This window comes from Microtus oregoni, unplaced genomic scaffold (genome assembly GCF_018167655.1).
Source record: "Microtus oregoni isolate MIOR12 unplaced genomic scaffold, Mior012 000047F_ref0000412, whole genome shotgun sequence".
Classification (NCBI taxonomy): domain Eukaryota; kingdom Metazoa; phylum Chordata; class Mammalia; order Rodentia; family Cricetidae; genus Microtus; species Microtus oregoni.
Window position 1 is genome coordinate 2,499,628 of NW_024543221.1, and position 21,035 is coordinate 2,520,662.

The window sequence follows — 21,035 nt, forward strand, 5'->3', positions numbered from 1 at the left end:
CTGACCTCCAGCCGTTAAAATTATTTTCGTTGCTATTTCATAACTAATTTTGCTACTGTTATGAACCACAATGTAAATATTTTTGGAGGTGTTGCCAAAGGAGTCATGACCCACAGGTTGAGAACCACTGTTTAGAGGGCTTCAGTCCATTGTGACTGGAAGGCATGGCGGAGACTACCAGTTGCTGGTGTACCAGGGAAGCTGAAAGTGGATGGGTGTAACCTTCAAAGACCCACCCCAGCTACCCACTTCTAGTAGACTTCACTCTAAAGGTTCCATGGCCTCCCCAATAGTACCACCAGCTAGGGAACAAGTGTTGAAAACAAGAGCCTGTGGGTATTTCAGGTACAGACCAGAGCAGCAGCATCATTTCCTCATTACTATTTGAATGTTTAGTAAGATATTCTAAGTTGTAAGAATATATTGTTTTTCTACTTTGGAATCTCAAAAATTATTTGAATGAAGATTAGGAAAAAGGCTTGTTTTTCCTGTGAACCCATCTAATCCCCCTAAGGTGTTCTAGATGCCTGCTTCAAAACATTTATACACAAAGTTGGAACTGTGCATGGAGAGGCAAAAGGTGCTATGAGGAAGGTAGGAACTGGGAAATGAATTCATGGTGAAATGAGAATTAGTGTGTAGCAGGCATGGTGGCACACGTCATTAATCCCAGCACTTGTCAGAGAGAGGCAGGTGAATCTCTGAGTTTGAGGTCAGCCTGATCTACAGAGTGAGTTCCAGGACAGCCAGGGCTACACAGAGAAACCTTGACTCTAGAAAAACAAAACAAAACAAATAAGAGAGAGTCAGTGTGTGTTCAGTAAACAGAACAAGACTAAGAACTGAAGACCAGGGAAGAAGAATGGCTTGTGTGTGTGTGTTTTAGTATATACTAGGAATCTGAAAAAAAAAAAAAACCCTGCCTACACCTTCCAAATACCACAAACCCCATTTATGCAAATATTTTCTGTAGTTTGCTTTCTTTTTATTTTTTGGAGAGAGACTCACTATGTAGCTCTAGATAGCCTTGAACTCACAGAAATAAGTTTACCTCTGCTTCCTGAGTGCTGGCTGGCATATTAAAGGCATGCACCATCTGTCCAGTGACCCCAATCAGACCATAACTATTATAAATATAAGTAACTGAAAAAAGTTTTGAAGATTAGGAGAAAGACTTGTTTTTCCTGAAAATTACATACATAATAGTTGTGGTTCAACTGGGTTGCCAGCCTATATAAGTTATGCAAAAGTTTACTGGTGTGCCAACACAATTTATCCCAGTTAACTCTAGCAATAGAGTTACAGCAGCTTGAGCACCCTTGAATGTGAGAAGAGTACACACGTATTTGTACTTATCAAATACATTCAGGACATTGAAAATCCACAACAGGAAATATCTACAGGTGAATATCATGTTGCTAAACGTTCTATAATGACTTCAGAGAGCAAACAATCTAAGTGTATTTATATGTATGCTTTAAAATTATTTTGGGGCTGGCAGATGGATGAGCAGGAAAGGGACCTTGCTGCTATGCCTGGCAACCTGAGTTTCATTCCTGGAACTCATGTAATGAAAAAAGCAAACTGATTCCCACAGCTGTTCTCCAACCTCTAAACACACACACACACACACACACACACACACACACACACACACACACTTATTTGATTATTATATATACAGTACATATATAATATATATATTTAATAATTCTGTTAAAATTTTGAAGCTTTATCTGGAAATTGAATTCTCTAGCTATCATGTTCTTAAATTTTAGGACAGAGACATCTCTAACATAACTTTTTAAATTCTCAGCTCTTTGCTTCCTGAAGATCAGAAATCTCTTAAAATAGATCAGTTTTTAAATTCCTCAACATTGATTCATCTGTTTGGTATTCTAAAAGTAGCAACTTACTCCAAGTTACCCCTGTCTGCATAGGATGTTATAAAAGCCTGCAGGTATGAGAAGGAAGGCTAGTGCAAATCTTAACTGCACGCAGGTTACCCAGCAGCCCTGCCCCTGATATTAAGTCAGAGCTATCTAGGATCTTCAGAGCGTGGGAGCTGGGAGGAGAGAAATACTATTTAAAGGTCTATGTCCTTTGAAATTCAAACTTACATAGAATTAAAGAGAATTGTATTACAGAGGAAAGCTAAAAGATGTCTCAAAAAAAAAAAAAAGACCCGTGTTGATAGGATTATTGATCTAGGCTTCAGAACTAAACTTGGATTGTGCCTTTTATTGGGGAGACATCTTCAGCCACCTGCTCCTCCACATTTGCCTGTTGTGGGTAGCAAGCAGTGTCCCTGTTGGCCCCTCTGTTTTGCTACTAATGTGCTGTGTTCCCGAGAAGGTATCTTGGGATCTCCTTGTGTATTAGTCGGGATTCTCTAGAGTAACAGAATTTACAGAACAAATCACTCTGTAGATAGAAAGGGGATTTATTAGAATGACATAGAGGTCTAGCTAATCCAACAGTGGCTGCCTATGAACGGAAGGTTCAAGAATCCACTAGTTGTCAGTCCATGAGTCTGGGTATCTCAGCTGGTCTTCAGTATATACCAGCATCCCAAAGAAGTGGGTTCTAATGCCAGTGAAGGAATGGACTTGCTCAGGCAGGCAAAGAGAGAGCTTCTTTCTTCCTTATCTCTTATACAGGCTGCTAGTAGACCCTGTGGTCCAGATTAAAGGTGGATCTTCCCACCTCGAAAGATCTGGATTAGAGTGTTATCTCCCCACTGCAAAGATCAGATTAGAAGTGTGTTCCCACTTCAGGTAATTAAGGAAAAGCCCCTCACACGTGCGCCCAGCCCTCTGGGGTTCGCTCATTGCAGCTGTAGCCACCTTGACGGCCAGAGTCGCTGGCACACCTTGGTTCTCTGTTTGTCCTTAGCAGTCAGTGCTGTGAGGCCTCAAGCTTCTGTGGTCAAACAACTTCACATTGCCATGGCCTAGAGGGAGCTGGCTGGCAGATTCCCCCACAAATGCTAACCACCCAGGTTTGTGTATGCAGGGGGTCTAGTGAACCCTACAGGGACCTAGTGAACCCAGGCTTGATGAGGCAACTATCTGAGGCGACCATCTTGGGCCCGAGTGCTGCCTAGGCTGCTTTCACCAACATTTCCCCATGCCCTTAGTGAGCAGGGCACTGTTCCTTTCACCATCTTCCATGGAACATAATCTCTGGTGGTTTTTCTGACTCATGGATGCTGTATCTGTCCCAGTCAGTCTGTGCGGAGGAGAAAACTGGCCTTTCTGTTTCACTTGCTGGTTAGTTGTCTCTTAGTTATCCCAGGCCCCTAAGAGCCTTCCTGGCAGCAAGTCTTCCTTACCGGAGGAAAGGGTCTTGCCAGAGGGGTGGCCCTGTGTCCTGGGAAGTAGCTGACAGTTTTTGTTTCCCTGCCTTGTGTTTTAGACCTCTGATCAGCAAGGCTTGCCTCCTGTTCACCCTAACTACTTTCATTCCTTCCTTCAGTATGCATTTTCCTTCCTCCCCTGATGGGCCCAGTGCCTCCCCAGCTGGCTTATGCTGCCATTTAACACAAATTGCCAGTTTACCATATAGGAGAGACGTGGCAGTTTCTGAAGGGTGCCTCTTACCTGAGGTGAGAGTCTTCTGCGATACAACACTGCCACCTCCTGTTAGAAAGTGGTAGATGCAAGCCTAGTACTTCCATGGGATTTGCCTAGCCAGTGTCTGCAGAGGGACCTGCCGTTTGATTTCTCCATCCCACACATCAGCATGCCAGGCCTTGTAGCCAGCACTCTGGCCTTAAGTATCTGCTTCGCCTGAGCATGTCAACACCTTTGGATGTCTTTACTGCATTTTCTTTTTCAGGGATGTCACACTAGAGTGTATGTGCCTCCCCACAGCCTATTGTTTGAAGCCCGATCTAAGGATGGTATATACGTTACTTTCCTTATTGTTGTGACAAAGTCCCTACAGAAACAACCCCAGGAGGGGCAGAGACGTGTGATTTGGCACATAGTTTGAGTCCGTCATGGTAGGGAATGGATGGTGGCAGGAACACGGGACAGTTGGTCACACTGCGCCTGCCGTTAGCAGGCAGAGATGGATGCTGGTGCTCAGCTCCCCTTCTCTACATGATTCAGCCTAGGACCCCAACCCATGGAGCGATGCTGCCCACACTGAAGGTCTCCCTTCTTCGACTGACCCTTTCTAGAAACATTCTGAAAGACGCACGCACAGGTGAATTTCCAAGGTGACTCTTGACATTTGGTTATGAGCCGCCATCAGCTGAGTGTCTCCGCAGTCTTCCAACGTGATCTTAACAGACTCAGATCCACAGTGAAGACTGAGCATCAGTGACGGTTTAACAACTTTTTAAATATCATAAAAGTAAAGAAAACTCCACATAAAAATCTTGTATATCCAGCAATCCCTATTTATTACCCTCTCTTTCATGGAGTTGCAGCATTCGTGTTTGATTGACGTGTAACCGAGTCTGCCCTTCCCTGTAGGAGACAAGGCTCTTTGACAGCTAGCAACCGCTAACAAAGCTCTCAGTGCTCATTTCCCCCTCAGGCCTCAGTACAACTTACAGCTATTGCTCTGCTTTACGGGCACTGTTGTCTCTTGCTGTTGCCATGCTTGCGCTGGTTAGGTTCCTGCCAGGACGAGCATCTCTTACGTGTTCTCAGTTACCTTCATACAATCTTTATCACTAGGCTTCCACAGCGCTCCATCAGCGTTTCGGCCTAGAAAGTGACGAGTCAGCCTGACTTAGAAGTCCCTCTCACTGCCTGTGTTCTTTGTATCACTTCTGGTGACACATGTCGTCCTGTGGACACTCTAAGAAGCTGAACCTGCGCCATAGACTGGAGAGATTTAGTGGGGACTGTCAGAGCTGGAGGAGGTGGAGGAGTGTCAGAATACAGTGCAAGCTTGACTTGTGGGTAGGAGGGACAGAAGAAAGGAACGTAATGAAGGAAGACTTAGCCATCTGGTGGATGACAAGCCCTCAGTCCTAACTTGCTCATGGGAGCTTGTTTTGTTATTGAATGTTCCTTTGCAAGCAGCATTCATGTTCTCCTTCCCTACCTCCTGGAGCTCTGTTTGAATGGTCCTTTTCCTTCATGTTGATCTCTGTGTCTGTTTTGGCGGCTCATTTTGTAAGTAGGTTTCCTTGAATATTAACGAACTAATGAGCCCATAGCTCATACACAGAGCTAGTGAATTTTTAAAATTGAAAATAGATTCTTTTCATAATATATATTCTGATTATGGTTTCCCCTCTGCCAACTCCTCCCAGATCCCTCTCCAACTTCCCTCCCACCCAAAATCCACACCCTTTTTCTCCTTAGAAAACACCTAAAAAAGTAAATCAAATAAGATAAAAACAAGCAAAGCAGGAAAGGATAAAACAAACAAACAAGCAAACAGAAGAAAAAGAGCCAAAGAAACAACACAAGAAGCACTGATAGCAGAGACACACATACTTCACACACAGGAGTCCCACAAACACAAACCGATAGCCATAATATATACACAAAGAATCTATAAGGTGAAAAAAGAAAGAAGCTGGGCAGTGGTGGTGCACACCTTAGTCCCAGCACGGGGTGGGGGGCAGCCTGGTCTACAGAGTGAGTTCCAGGATAGCGAGGGATACACAGAAACCTTGTCTCTAAAAATCTCTAAAAACAAAAACAAAAAGAAAGAAAAAGCCCTAACAGAGAATTATGAGACCGAGTTTTCCTGCTGGGCATGGGACCTGGCCTAAAGAGTGGTTTGTTTCCCTAGACTCCATTGGAGAAAACTAGTATTTCATCTGTGAATGTTTATTAATTGGAGATAGTGTCTCGGTTAGGGATTTGGGCTTTTGTCCATCCCCCTCCCCGCCAGCACTGGGACCTCATCTGGCCCAGACCCATGTAGGCCCTGTGCATGCTCCGCAGTTTCTGTGAGTTCTCATGTGCACTTGTCCTGCTGTGTATGGAGGCCCTATCTCCTTGGTGTCCTCCATCCCTTGCAGCTCTTACAATCTTTCTGTTTCCTTTTCGGCAGAGGTCCCTGGGCCCTGAGGGGAAGGACTGATGGAGAGATCCTATTTAGAACGGAGTGTTCAAGGGTCTCTCAATCTCTACACACTGTCCAGTTGTAGGTCTCCATGTTTGTTCCCATCTCCCGCAGGAGAAAGCCTCCCTAATGATGGCTGAGCCAGGCACTGGTCCATGAGTATAGCAGCATGTTGTTAGGAGTTATTTTATTGCTATGTTCCCTTAGCAGAACTTTAGTATCTGGTTTTCCTCTAGGCCCCTGGGCTGTCTAGTCTTCAGTTCTTGGCCACCTAAGCATGCTGGGGTTGGGCTCCATCTCATGGAGTGGGCTTTAAATCCAGTCAGAAATTGATTGGTACCTCACAAGTTTCGTGCCGCCATTGCACTACAGAGCTTGTCAGTTTCAAATCTCACCTTAGGCGATGTGGGAGTCCCCAGCACCGAAGTCTGTAAGAATTTTCTCTTTTGCAGCTTTGATTCGCTAAGATAGTCCGCTGGTCTTTTGCCTAAGAGATAAAAGCACCCAGCTGCCAGTTAAATATAAAACAGTAGGGCCAGGAGGGGCAGTTACCCCTCGGTGGGAGGAGCCAAGGAGGATGGACATTTAGTGCAGTTGCAGCATGTGAGCCTCCCTAGGGAGGGCAGGTGGGGAAACTGGTGGCTGCTCAGCTCTTGTTCAACCTTTGCTCCGTGACTTCAAATCGTGGACACCCAGAGTTAGAAGGATCCTTGCTCACTGGCATGATTTAGCTACCACTTATTTAAGAAGACAACAAACAGTCAACCAAAGAGGAGCTCAGTCTATTTTTAAAATTCTTTCAGTAATAGAAAAAGAACTTACGGCCTAGAATAAATAAAAATGTAAAATTATTACATTGTGTGTGTGTATGTGTGTGTGTGCACATGTGCACATACGCGTGCATGGCTCATATATGGAGGTCAGAGGACAACTTGCAGGAGTCGGTTCTCTCTTTCATTTCCCCGGGATTGTCTCAGGTTGAGGCTTGGTGACAATCACCATTACTCACAGAGCCATTTTCCCACTCAGAGTTAATAATTTTTTTAAAGGCAGTAGCTTAAAGCTTTTCCATTTATGGGATAGGGATTTAGCTTAGTGGAGCACTTATATGCAGGGCATGGCATTTGATAAATAAATAAGTAAACATTTAAAAATCATTTGCGAAGGGAACACTTCTGGAAAATATTGGTCAATTTTAAAAATATTTTATTCAATCCAATGTTAAAGTATTTTCTATGTTTATGTTGCTTTGAAGAATGGTCTGTCTAAAAATGTATGTGTTGGATGGTATTTAGAGTCTAACTTGAAATATCTCACTCTTTGCTGCAAAAAGTTTTTAAAATCCATTATGTATTTCTTGCTTGCTTATTCGAAGCAGTGCTTTATAGGCCATTTTAGCCACTGATATTATCCTGTGTTTTTGTGAAGCATAAAATAGTTCATCTTATTGGCTCATTGTTACTCTGCTAGGTGGAGAATTTTCACTTTGTATTTTGTTGTTCTAGTTCAGTGAGATTGGCCTTAAAATAAATAATGCTGCAATGGGAAGACAGGGCCTTGTGATTTCACATGCAGTTGTTAGTGAAAAAGCCTAGACGTGTTCCCATCAAACACCTGAGAGACTTAGGCCCTCTGTTAGACTCTTAATCTCCCAATGCCTGTGTCTCCTCAGATGCAAAATAGGTCAAGAAAACGGACTTAACACTAAAGTAAAATGAAAAAATGATGTTTTCCGCGTGCATTGAGTTTTAAACATTGACATTTGAGAAAATACTATAGTGTTTCTATATTTGTTGGGTCAGCTCCATGTTACAGGGCCCCTGGAGCATCTGAGGACCCCATGACAGCCGTAAAGAGGGGACCTCTGGTGGCAGGAAGGCTTCTTCCTCCATTGGAGAATGAGCAAACAGGCTTATCAGCCAGCACACTATTCAGATAAATGGTTCTTTTTTTTTTTCAAAATACTTGGTATTTTTTTTTTTTGTTTTTCTGAGACAGGTTCTCAAGTCATCCATGATGACCTTTAACAAAAGATTTAGCCAAAGGTGATGTGAATACCGTATCTCCCCATCTCTCCCAACTGCTGTAATTATAGACACGCACCGCTACACCTGGCTCCTCTAGCTCCTCCTCCTCCTCCTCCTCCTCCTCCTCCTCCTCCTCCTCCTCCTCCTCCCCATCCCCAACCACATTTAAATGCTTAACCCTTGGCCAAACACCCATAGGGAGTATTGAGTCTCAAAGGAACTTTATGATAACCTTGGGGACAGATGTTGGGTTCTAGCCTGGCCACCAGTGTTTAAGAAGTTAGGTTGCCTGGCCTGAGGTAGTAGTAGTAGTAGAAGAAGAAGAAGAAGAAGAAGAAGAAGAAGAGGAGGAGGAGGAGGAGGAGGAGGAGGAGGGGATAAATGGTTCTTGATAGTGGACTTGGGACTTTGCAAAGGGATTTTGTGACTTTCGCTGTGACTGCTGCTTGGGTTACTCTGTACTGTGTGGATCCTCCTTATAGACTAACTGGATTATCCTTGCATCATTCTCAATTACAGCCATTGGACAGCTGTGTTTTGTTTCTTAATTTATTTGTTTAGTTGTTTTGCTTTGGATTCAGGGTCTCATATATTATTCCAGATTGGCCTCAAAGTTCTGAGGATGATCTTGTGACTGAGGATGACCTTGTGACTGAGGATGATCATGTGACTGAGGATGACCTTGCCTCCTGTTCTCCTACCTTCCAGTTTAGGATTACAGACATGAGCCATCATGTCTGCTCTATGCTGTGCAGGAGATCTAACACAAGTCTTCTTTCATTGTAGGCAAATGCTGCCAGCTGAGCTGTGTCTGCCCACTCCTAGCCTTGACTTTTGAATAGTAGAGCCACACAGTTTGGGTATGTGCTAGCCTGTGTCTTCATGCAGTCCAAAGACACTTAGGGAATTAATGTATATGTGAGTGTGTGGATGTCAGGTCACTCCAGTACATATACCTTGTCCTCTAGGACAAGGGACAACATAGTCAATATACCTAGCTATTTCCCCTGTGATAGACTTTCTCTGCGTAATAGTCCTGGCTGTTCTGGAATGCCCTTTGTGGACCAGGCTGGTCTTGGACTCATGGAGATCTGCCTGCCTTTGCCTCCTGATTGCTGGAATTAAAGGCATGTGCTGCCGCTGCCTGGCTTATACATAGCATCTTAGTGTCTTATATTTTTAGTTGCTGCATTCCACATGGCATTTTATAGACAGGAGTCAGGGTGCTGAATATATAGCCCGGCTGAAGAGTGCCTGCCTAGCATTTGTGAGGCCATGGGTTCAATATCCAGCACCATGAAAACAAAACAAAACAACAACCAACAGATAAGAGACAATGCAAAACTTCTGAAGAAACAGGACCATATGGTTAGTGAGGTGTGCCTATGCCTAGAATTTCTGCATAATCTTTTAAGAAACAGTATCATTGTACCACATAGAAGCGGAAGGGTTTACACTATGGGTAATGTCATTATGGTCATATCCTACCTCATAAAACTGTCATGCAGCTCTATCATTATTGTTATCCCTGTGTCATAAATGACACAGAGGATCTAGAAGGGTTTTGTTTATTTTGCAGTGCTAGAGGCTGGACCATTGCCACATGCTAGGCAAGCACTCTGCCGCTGGACTCTGCCTTTGATTAGAGGATGGACTTTTGTTTTGCATTGTTTTTTTGAGACAGTGTTGTGTGTGTGTGTGTGTGTGTGTGTGTGTGGCTCTGGCTGTCCTAGAACTCACTTTGTGGACCAGGCTGACCTTGAACTCAGAGCTCCTCCTGCCTCTGCCTTCTGAGTGCTGGAATTAAAGGAGTGCATCACCACACCCTGCTTTGAGGATGGAGTTTTAATAAGACTATGCTCATCTTTGGTCAAACATGGTAAATAAGTTATTTATTTATTTGGTGCTAAAAGTTGAACCCAGAGCTCATGCTAACCAAGCACTCTACCACTGAGCTACATCTATAGCCCTGATTATGATTTGATGAAAAAGGCAATGCCCATTTTATAAAAGACCCTAACCAATACAGGAGGAAGCCAGTGGGCATTCCCAATACGAGGCTCTTGAATTGATTTCACTCTATCTTGGTAACAGTTGAGCTTTTTCATGGAAAGTATAATACATCTCAGCTGTCATGTATGCTTTAAAGAAGTTGCATTTTCTTTTCTTTTTTTTGCATTTTCTTTTTGTTAAATTAATTTAAAGATGTTATGTGTCTGTTTTGCCTGTCTGTATGTGTTCTACATGCGTGCAATGCCCTTAGAAGTCAGAAGAAGGTTTAAGTTACAGTTACAAATGGCCATGAGCTGCTGTGTGGGTGCTGGGACTGAACTGAGTCCTCTGCGAGAGCAGCCAGTGCTCTTACCCCTGAGCCATCGCTCCAGCCCCATCCGGTGTTTTTCCTACATTAACTCTGTAAAATAACTCTTCTAAATTGTGAATAAATTTTGCAAATTGCCAGTTGGTACATGTTGGCATTTCTGCTTAAGTAATAAACCAACCCCTTTGGATAAAAATATGCCATAGGTATTTAACTTATATAAACAAGTCTTACATGCATTGACTTCAGATTCTGAACTGTTAGACTGAGTACATTAAACTTTAGCTATAACTGGAGGTTTCTCTCCTGTCCGCAAGTTCCCAAATAACCACTCTGAGGATTAATATTAATTACAGACTGTTTGGTTTATTAGCTCAAGCTTATTATTAACTAGCTCTATAACTTAAAATAACTCATTTCTGTTATTCTGTATTTTACCACGAGGCTCATGGCTAATCACCTCACATCTTTCTTCCCTGGCAGCTGCTCTAGTCTCCCTGCCTCCGCCCTTTTTCTCCATGTATTTCTGTTTGGATTTCCTGCCTGGTTCTATTCTGCCTGGCTATTGGCCAAATCAGCTTCTTTAGTAACTAATGGTAATAAAACACATTCACAGCATACAGAGACCCCCTACATCATTTCCCCTTTTCTGTCTAATCAAAAAGGAAGGTTTTAACTTCAGCATAGTAAAATTAAATATAAATTATCAAGCAAGGATTACAGTTACAATATTTAGTCTATTTGTATTTGGCAAAATTAAAGAAAATACTATCCTATCTTTGTGAATCTGAAATTTAATATCTAATTTATCCTGTATCATAACTAAGGAGAACTATAATTATAACTATCTGTCTCCTAGCAGAGCCCTGTTTCAGGCTTTCTGCTCTTTCCCACTCTTTTCTGGTCCCTTCCCAATGCTAGGGTTGAAGTCAGGGCCCTGAGAGAACTCTAGGTAAGTTCTCTTGGTAGCCATTTTCCTGTTCAGTGGCATGCTCCCAGTTAACATGTTTGTGCCCAAATTTCCCATTTTTCCTGTTTGTTTGTTGTCCACATGTGTGGGAACACACACATGTGTGCAGGTGCATACATGTGGAAGACAGAGCTGGCGCTGGTGTTTTCCTTGATTGTTTTTGTCCTTATACATTGAGGTCAGTCTCTTACTTGAACACAGAACTTGCCTGTTGGCTAGTCTAGCTATTATGTGGGCTCTGGGGATCTGAACTCTGGTCCTCATGCTTGTTGGGCCAGTGCTTTATCCAATGAGTCACCTCCCCTGCCCAAATTTCCCCTTTTGGAAGACTCTTTTGCATTCTTTAAAAAGTACTTTTATTAATTCCTTACAGTGTATTCTGATCATATTTGCTCCCACTCCTCTCCATAAGGTCTCCTAACACCACTCCCACATCCTGCCCTGCTAAATTCATGTGTGTGTGCGTGCGTGTGTGTGTGTGTGTGTGTGTGTGTGTGAGTGAGAGAGAGAGAGAGAGAGAGAGAGAGAGAGAGAGAGAGAAGGTCTTATTCTGAAGTTCAGGCTGGCCTGGAACTTACTATGTAGACCAAGTTATTCTTGAATTCATGTCACTCCATCTGCCTTAGCCTCCCAAATGCTGGGATTGCAAATGCCATTCCTGGCAGTTTCCCCTTCGTGGTGGGAACATCATGGCTTATTTATTTTTGTTTACCAGACCACGATAGTGAACACAGTTAAATATATACTGTGGAAAACATTTGCAGTATCTCTGAAAATGAAAACTTAAAGCATAATCTGAATCACCTGCCCCATAGACACTACCCACAGTGAACTTAAGTGGTCTCGTTATACAGTCAGGAAGTTAATGAGGTGAGAGATATGTTAATTGCCTTAGTTGTTATAATAATTTCACTATATATGTATATCAAAGCATCTTGCGGTACCCTTTAAATATATACAATTTTAATTTGTCAATCTTTCTTCAATAAAACACCTAAAGAATTTAAAAGCAACAGAAGTATGAGAATTCTTTTATTATCTTTGCAACTTCTGTTAAAACTATCCCGAAAGGAAACTAATTATTTGAATATAAAACCATTTATAATAAAATAGAGTTTGTCACCTATTAGACTTTCCGGGAATGTCATTTAGAGTAGTCATATTTTAAATGCCTTTGCTTATGCATGTATAGAGAACATACTAGATATGGCCTCTAGAGGGCAGTGTTAGGTCATGGAAAGAATTTTACAATTTCAAAACGGACTTCTAGAAACCATTCAAAATGGACTTCAACAATTGTGTGTGTGTGTGCATATGTATCTGTATGTATGGTGTGTGTGGCCACACACATGCATGCCCCAGCAGATATGTGAAGGTCAGAGAACAACTTTGTGGAATCTCTTCTCTCTCTACCTTCCCTTGGGTTCTGGGACAGAGTACATCATCAGGCCAGTGCAGCAAGCGCTTTTGCCCTTGGGGCCATCTTGCCATCTGTTTTCCTAATTTTAAACCACGAGAGTCTGTTTATATTCATTATCCTTTCTCTCTCTCTCTCTTTTTTTAAAAACTGAAGAAAATTTATGCTAGGCATGATGACAAATACTTATAATCCTAACACTGGAGATGCTGAGGCACAAAGGTTAAGAGTTTTAAGGCCAACCTAGGTAACATAGCAAGACCCTGTCTCAAAGGAAAAAAAAAGAAAGAAAGAAAAGAAAAAGAAAACGTTATACAGTTTTTGCTATTCTGATTCGTTTGGAGGTCTTCTTTAACATACATTAATGTGGTTGTTTGAATAGGAATAACACACATAGGCTCATATATATGAATGCTTAGTCACTGGGGAGTGGAACTCTTTGATGTTAACAGAGGTTTCTGTCCCACCAGGTCCTACAGCCATTTAGTTCCAAATAAATCACACAGAGGTCTACATCAATTATAAAGCGATTGGCCTAATATCTCAGGCTCTTCTTATTAACTCTTTCTTACATCATACATTAACCCATTATTCTAGTCTGTGCTAGCCATGTGGCTTGGTACCTTATTCGGTGAGGCAGTCACATCTTGCTTCCTCTGTGTCTGGGTCACGACTGTTCAGAAAGTTGACTTTGAGTTTCTCTCAATTTAATTTGATGTTGGCTATAGACTTGGTATAAATTGCCTTTATTATGTTTAGGTATGTCCTTTGTATTTCTGATCTCTTAAAACCTTTTTCATAAAGGAGTGTTGGTGTTGGATTTTTTAAAAAGGCTTTTTTCAGCATCTAATGAGATGATTATGAGGTATTTTTCTTTCAGTTTGTTTTGTATGGTAGATTACATTTACAGATTTTCTTATGATGAATCATCCCTGATCAAATAGATCATAATCTTTTTTATGTGTCCTTGGATTCAATTTGCAAGTATTTTATCGAGTATTTTTGCATCAATGTTCAGGAGGGAAATTGATCTGTAATTCTCTTTCTTTTTTGAATCTTTGTATGGTTTGGGTATTAGGGTGACTGTGGCCTCATAAAATGATGCACTGTTCCTTCTGTTTCTGTTTTGTGAATGATTTGAGGAGTATTGGTGTTGGTTCTTCTGTGAAAGTCTGTTTTTTGTTTTTGTTTTTTTTTTGTTTGGGAAACTTTTAATGATATTGTCTATTTTCTTAGTGGTTATAGGTCTGTTTCAATTGTTTATCTGGTCTTGATTTAACTTTGGTAAGAGGTATCTATCAAGAGAATAAAGAAAATTTCTTTAATGGAAATTTTATGAAGAACAGGTTTTTGAAGTATGACCCAATGATTCTTTGGCTTTCTTTACTGTCTATTGTTATGCCTCCCTTTTATTTCTGATTTTGTTCATTTGAATAGTCTGTCTTTTAGTTAGTTTGGGTAAGGATTTGTCTATTCTGTTGATTTTTCTCAACTAACTCTTTGTTTCATTGATTCTTTGTATTGTTCTCTTTGTTTCTATTTTATTGATTTCAGTCCTCAGTATGATTAATCCTGCTTTCTACTCCTCTTGGGCATTTGCCTCTTTTTGTCCTAGAGCTTTGTGGTGTTAAATTACTAGTATGAGAACTCCACTTTTTTTTTTATGAAGTTACTAAGTGCTTTGAACTTTCCTCTTAGCACCACTTTCATTGTGTCCCATAGGTTTGAGTGTGTTGTGTATTCATTTAATTGAGTCCTAGGAAGTCTTTAATTTCTTTATTTTTGCTTTAACCCAGTGGTCATTCAATAGGCAGTTGTTCACTTTCCATGAGTTTGTAGGTTTTCTGCTGTTTCTGTTGTTGTTGAAATACAGTTTTAATCCATGGGTGGCCTGATAGGATTCAGGCGGTTATTTCAGTTTTCTTGTATTTGTTGAGACTTCCTTTGTGACCTAGTATGTGGTCAGTATTGGAGAAGGTTCCATTAGGTGCTGAGAAGTTTGTTTCCTTCACCTGTTTGTTTTTTTCCCCTTGGTTTTAAGGGATTTATTAATATCCTCCAATTGTTTGTGTTCCTGAATTTAAGGAACTTATTCCTCTTGAAGAACCTCTATCTTCTTCATAAAGTTGATTTTAGAATCGTTTTCTTGTGCTTCAAGAATTTCTTGTGTTGGAACTTTTAGGTCTTGCTGTTGTAGACTAGCTGGGCTCTGGTGGTGACGTATTGCCCTGGCTGTGGTTGATTGTGTTCTTTCACTGGTGTTTAGGCATCTGGGTTTGGGATGATTATAGGTCCAGGCGCTGATTTCTGAGTTTGTCTTTGTTGGATGGCTGCTTTGTTCTTTTATTTCTGTTTCCTCTTTGGTTTTCTGGTGTTTGTGACCTGGGTTTCTGCCTGCCTGTGTGACCTCTGGTCCAGCAGGGAGTCTCTGTCCAGGTTGGGGGCTGGACTTCTGGCTACTAGCTTGGCCTTTGGTCCAGCACTGGATCAAAATTGGGGGTGGGACATGATGATGAAGGGAGGGGCACTGGGGATAGTGTTGGGGTTGTCACCAAGAGAGTGGAAGAGGTCTGTGGGTAGACTGCTATGGTTGGTATGGTCTGTGGTTCAGCAGTGAGTGTCTGCCTGAGTTTGCCTATCTATTTTTCTGGCTGGCATGGCCTACACCAGTTCTACTTACTGGTGTGGCCTGTACCTGAGCAATGGGTATCCTGAAGGGGGAGGGGGCATAGCACCAGGGGTGAGTGGTGGGATGGGAAAGGGGGTGGCAGCAGGTTGGATCTTTGGGATCCAAACTGAGAGTGTGGGAGGGTTCCAGGGGCAGGTAGGCCTCTTACCTGTTCTTTTGTTTGCTGTGGCCTGCACCTGAGCAGCGGATATCCCTAGACTTTCTTCTTACAATATATTTTGATTATGGTTTCCCCTTCTCCACCTCCTCCCAGATCCTCCCCACCTCCTCTCTCACCTAAATCCACATTTTCTTTTTCTCCTTAGAAAACAAATGGGCATCTAAAGTAATAATAATAAAAACCAAAATTAGAAACCATAATATATATGCAAAAGACCCTCCAAAAGTGCCCTTGATTTTGTCTTGTATTGGCTGTCTACTGCTGGGCATGGTGCCTGCCCTTAAGAGTGGTTTGTATCTCCAGTGAGACTATTGGACAAAGCTAATTGTTCATTTGTGAGTGGTTGTCAATCGGAGATAGTGTCTGGGTTAGGGATAGGGGCTTGTGTTCACTTCCCTCTCAACACAAGACCCCCCGCTGGCCCAGACCCATGCAGGCCCTGTGCATGCTGCCACAGTCTTCGTGGGTGCTTACGTGTGTCAAGCTGCATTCAAAGGCCCTTGTTTTCTTGGTGTCAACAATCACATGGCTCTTAAAATCTTTCTGTCTCCTCTCCAGCAGGGTTCCCTGAGCCCTGGGGGAGGGATTTGGTGGAGACATCCCATTTAGAACTGCATATTACAAGGTCTCTCTCTCTGCACGTTGTCCAGTTGTGGTTTTCCGTGTTCATTCCCATCTGTTGCAGGAGGGAGCTTCTCTGATGATGGCTGAGCAGAATGTTGTTAGGTGCCTGTAGTTCTTTGTCAAGGGTTGAGGCTGCCTGAGATTTGCCATTCCATGTTAGCATGTGTATTGGTGTTGTCCTTATTCAGGTCATGTTTAGGCAGCCATGTTGGTGGACTTCATGGGCATAGATTCTCTGAAGTTTTCAGGAGATACTGAGATTGACTTTTAAGAAGTCTCCCCTGAGGTTTAAACCCCAGAGCCCAGAGAATCTATGGGCATAGATTCTCTGAAGTTTTCAGGAGATACTGAGATTGACTTTTAAGAAGTCTCCCCTGAGGTTTAAACCCCAGAGCCCATAAACACTCTACCATGAGCTGCACCTGTGTCCAGATAGTTAACTGTTAAGTCTCTGTGTTCTGGGAGTGTCAGACTACTGCCCAAGTACAACAGAGCTATATTAACATGATGTCAAATTGCTCAACTCAGACCTCAGAAGAAGCTGCAGAAATTGTTCACATACCAATGGGTACAGAAATCCTAAAACATGATGTCCCTAGATGGGTTTAATTTTCTCTGATAATGGAGTCTGAAGACTCTACTCACACTAGGTATGAATCTTATATGAACATTAAAAATAGTTGTCATTTGAATGACAGCGTATTCTACTTAATAGTCACCTATAGATTTATCTTTTGTTGAAACAATAAATCTCTTAAAAACTCATCTGTTGAATTGGGATCTATGAGCCTTTTAATAGGATTTTTGAAAGAGAGTGCAGAATTTATAGCTCCATATACATTGCCTGACATGGAAGTTAAGGTCAGTAGAGATCTGTTCAGTCAGTTTATGGCTAGCTGAACTATGACTAGTTGAAACCAGAGGCAAAAAGACCCGTTTCATTCTTATCTTGTAGTGCTAGGTACTAAAAGTTCTTATTTTGAGAATCTTAACTTAGGGTAGCAGAACAGAGTTCTGTTACTCAGGAAGTATTTCATAAGTCCAAGGCTGATTTGAGATGTTGACTGGCCATAGCCTGATCTCATTCAGTATTCTTCGTTTCAAGGGAAGACAATGAATTTGTGCAAGTCAGAATCTGGGAGTCATCTCAGATGCCTGCTCTTTGTTATCTGTAATGGGTGAATGCAGTCACTCTGTCAAGTCTTCTTAAAGGTGTCCTGTCACACACCCACTCTCTTCATGGCCACCATTCCAGTAGGCACCATCATCCTTTGTCTGAAGAAGCCACCTTACCCACAGTAGAGTGACCTGTCACACACGCACCTATGAGACCAATTTGGTTTCACACTCTTCTCAGGATAACAGACATCATCCTGTGGATGGTAAGGTCTCTCTTCATCCTCACCTTGAAGCACTGCCTATTGACAGAGGTTTTCTGTCCCACCAGGTCCCACATCCGTTTAGTCCCAAATAAACACACAGAGGTCTACATTAATTATAAACTGATTGGCCTATTAGCCCAGGCTTCTTATTCCAACTCTTATAACTTATATTAGCCCATAATTCTAATTTGTGTTAGCCATGTGGTTTGGTCCTTTTTCGGTGAGGCAATCACATCTTGCTTCCTCTGTGTCTGGATGACGACTGCAGACTGAATCTTTGCTCTTCCCAGGATTCTCCTGTTCTCCTTGCCTTGCCTCTACTTCCTGCCTGGTTGCCCCACCTATACTTCCTGCCTGGCCAATCAGCGTTTATTTAAAATAGTGATGGGGTACAGACTATTGTCCCTCAGCAACTGCCCGTGCTGGGATCTGTGCTCCAGCCTCACAGCCACTTCTTGAGAAACCAGCCCAAACACTACTATTTGCCAGTGACCTCCCTGATGCCCTGATCAGAGACATTTCCTGTGCTCTCTGCTCCCCCTTAGATCCGCACTCCTTTACTTATGGTGTTCGCATAGGTCTAGAACTAGACATTCAAGTCAGGCATGGTGGTTCATGTCAGACATACCACCATATGGGAGGCTGAGGCAGGAGGATCATTGCAAGTTTGAGGTTACCCTATATAGTAAAAACAAGTTGAATATGTGGTATTGTGTGTGTGTGTACATGCCAGAGGTTAACTTTGAGTGACAATCCACTGTGATGCAACTACACACGTACCTTTTGATGTGAGGGCTAGGAGTTGAGTTTAGGTCCTCATGATTTCCCGGCAAGCACTGTTTTGACAGCTGTCTCCCCAACTACCAGTGTTGCTGTATTTTGAATTATATGTGTCTCTCCTACAGAAAACAAGCGCCACAAGCTGCATTTATGCCCATATTCTCATCATCAAGTTCCAATACTGGGTTCAGTGTTTGAAAAAAGAATTAGTTGTTCAATATATTTGTTGAATGAATAAATGAGTGTTTTTAATTGTTTAGGTAGAGGAAGAGGAACCAACTGGATACATTCGATATGAAAAATTTCTTCCAGTGATGACCAGAGTACTTCTGGAAAGAAAGTAAGGAAGCAAATCATTTTTTTTTATTTTAAGGCACGATAACTAGAATTACTTCAATTACAAAACATTTAACTTTCCCAGCTGTGATGCTTTATGCCTACAATTCCAGCACTTGAGGCTGAGGCAGGAGAATTGCCACAGATTTGAGGCTAGCCTTAGTTGCATAGTTTCAGGCCATCCTGAGCTACAGATTTTTGCCTCAAAACAAAACCAAACCACTTGACTTTTTATGTTTTATTTACCTAGTCTATATCTTAGGCTGGTTCCCTCTAGCCTTCCAGTGTGCTTCAAGCTGTGCTTACAAATACCAGCCAGGCTAGTATTTATTAATCTAAGCAAGGTGCAATGAAAAGGCAAAGGAGCTACAGAAAAGAACAACATTGTAGTTATATTTAATTGTGAATTATCATTTTAATAATTTTAAAATAAAAATTAACACTAGTTACTTACAGCATTAACATTCCACAGTTGATTGATTATAGATGTTTTGGTCCTAGATAAATTTATTTTCATATCAATGAGAAATGCTAATAGGTAATACCAAAAATTCCTGTGGGGTAGGTACTACTGATATTCATATTCAGAAATCCAAAGAAATTTTATCCAGGGAAGTACCATTAGCCTAGTATATTAGTGGCTTTTATGTTGTTTAATGCAGTCATTTATCATGTAGAGACTGAGATAAATATGCTGGCATTAAGTCTCTTTATTGTAAAAATTTCAGATACAGACCAATTGCTGAAGATGTCCTTCTTAGAGCTTTTGAGGTGGGTAAGCTCCAGATTATTCATGTACATGTGAAAAATTAACTCATCATATAGAATTTATTCAACAAAGAAAATCTACCTGCTTTCCGCAGGTTTTGGATCCAGCTAAACGAGGAATTCTGACTAGGGAAGAGCTGGTCAAGTACATGACTGAGGAAGGTCAGAGGGCTTTATTTCTTTTAAGAGTAATTTGTGTAAAGATTTAGGCTTAAAGATGCTTATTTTATTTTTTTTTAAAAAGTGTGTGTGTGTGTGTGTGTGTGTGTGTGTGTGTGTGTGAGTGCACGACCCATAGAGGTCAGAAGCATCGTGTCTCCTGGAGCTGGAGTTACAGGGGCTGGCCAGCCACCTGACGCGGGTACCAGGAACTGAACTCAGGTTCTCTGCAAGAACAGTACATGGTCTTAACCGCTAAGCCATCGCACCAGTGCCAATTAATGTTTTAAACAATTATGCAAAAGTTATAAGAGATGATACTTTAAAAGCAATTGTTTGGTTGGGTACTTACTTATTATTCCTGTTATTTTGGTTTGGTTTGGTATTTGATTTTGTGTAATAGAAGTGTAATGATTACTTATATAAATTGTGTTTACTTTAGTCACTTAAAATATTTCCTGAATAAAAAACTTACCACTTAAAGAACATGAACTGTCAATCATAAGCCAGTGCCTTTTTAGACAGAAGATTTGAATTATAATATATAAAAAATTCTTTTAGAAGACCTTCTTAGGGGGTAAAGTTGCAAACAATATAGCCTAAATTGAATGTGAATTCACACAAAACTATATTTTTTATGGTAATGGGACTTCCTCCCACAAATACCTATATATTTCCTTCAAATGTTCTCTTTTTATGTCAGTATATACATGTGTTTTCCCTGAAAGCAGCTTGGTGGACAAGTCATTAATGCTGTTGACACACACACACACACACACACACACACACACACACACACTGTACTAAGGGAGGCGTTCTGCTTCCTCTGCTCAGCTCCCAGATGCGCAGGCCAAGTCCTGAGTGATGCAGCAGTCCATACATCAGTTGAGGCCCTGGGCATGGGTATCATTTTGAGCAAGGAGAACAGTGTTGGAGGCTCTGTGCACACCTGGTTTGGCCATTTTGACTCAATTCACCATCGGGAAACAGGAAGTGAGAGAAGGAATATGTGAAAGTCATAGCTGCCACCCAGGATCACTTACCATGTTAAAATCACCTGAGTGGTTAACTTTAATAATTAACCAGGGATGAAAGGAAGTAAACCCTAAAGTATATTAGGCCACATGAAATTAATAAAAACTGCCAAAGAAATTCAGCAACTCCTACTGTGTGCCCCTTGTTTATTTATTGATAAAACACAGTGGGTGGATACTGGAATCTGATCCCTTTCTTGAGCATAGTATAGTCTTACTGGGGAAGCAAAGCTAACTTGTGAACTAGATCAATAAGAGACATTAGAAACATAACTATCAGAGGATCAATGCAAGCTGAAACTAGCCCGGAAAGCCGGGCCTGGGAAGGAG

General features: G+C 41.7%; 1 protein-coding gene across 3 annotated transcripts in view; it reads left to right on the top strand.

Annotated features, from left to right (window-relative positions):
* Efcab2 (EF-hand calcium binding domain 2) overlaps positions 1-21,035 on the top strand; it is a 111,276-nt gene that overhangs the window by 58,650 nt on the left and 31,591 nt on the right. For 2 of the 3 annotated variants that reach the window (XM_041635401.1, XM_041635400.1), the window contains exons 4-6: positions 18,669-18,748; positions 19,473-19,515; positions 19,608-19,674. In XM_041635401.1, coding sequence (XP_041491335.1) covers positions 18,669-18,748; positions 19,473-19,515; positions 19,608-19,674 — 190 coding nt within the window. The remainder of the gene's footprint in view (positions 1-18,668; positions 18,749-19,472; positions 19,516-19,607; positions 19,675-21,035) is intronic. The other variant, XM_041635402.1, reaches the window with a different exon arrangement.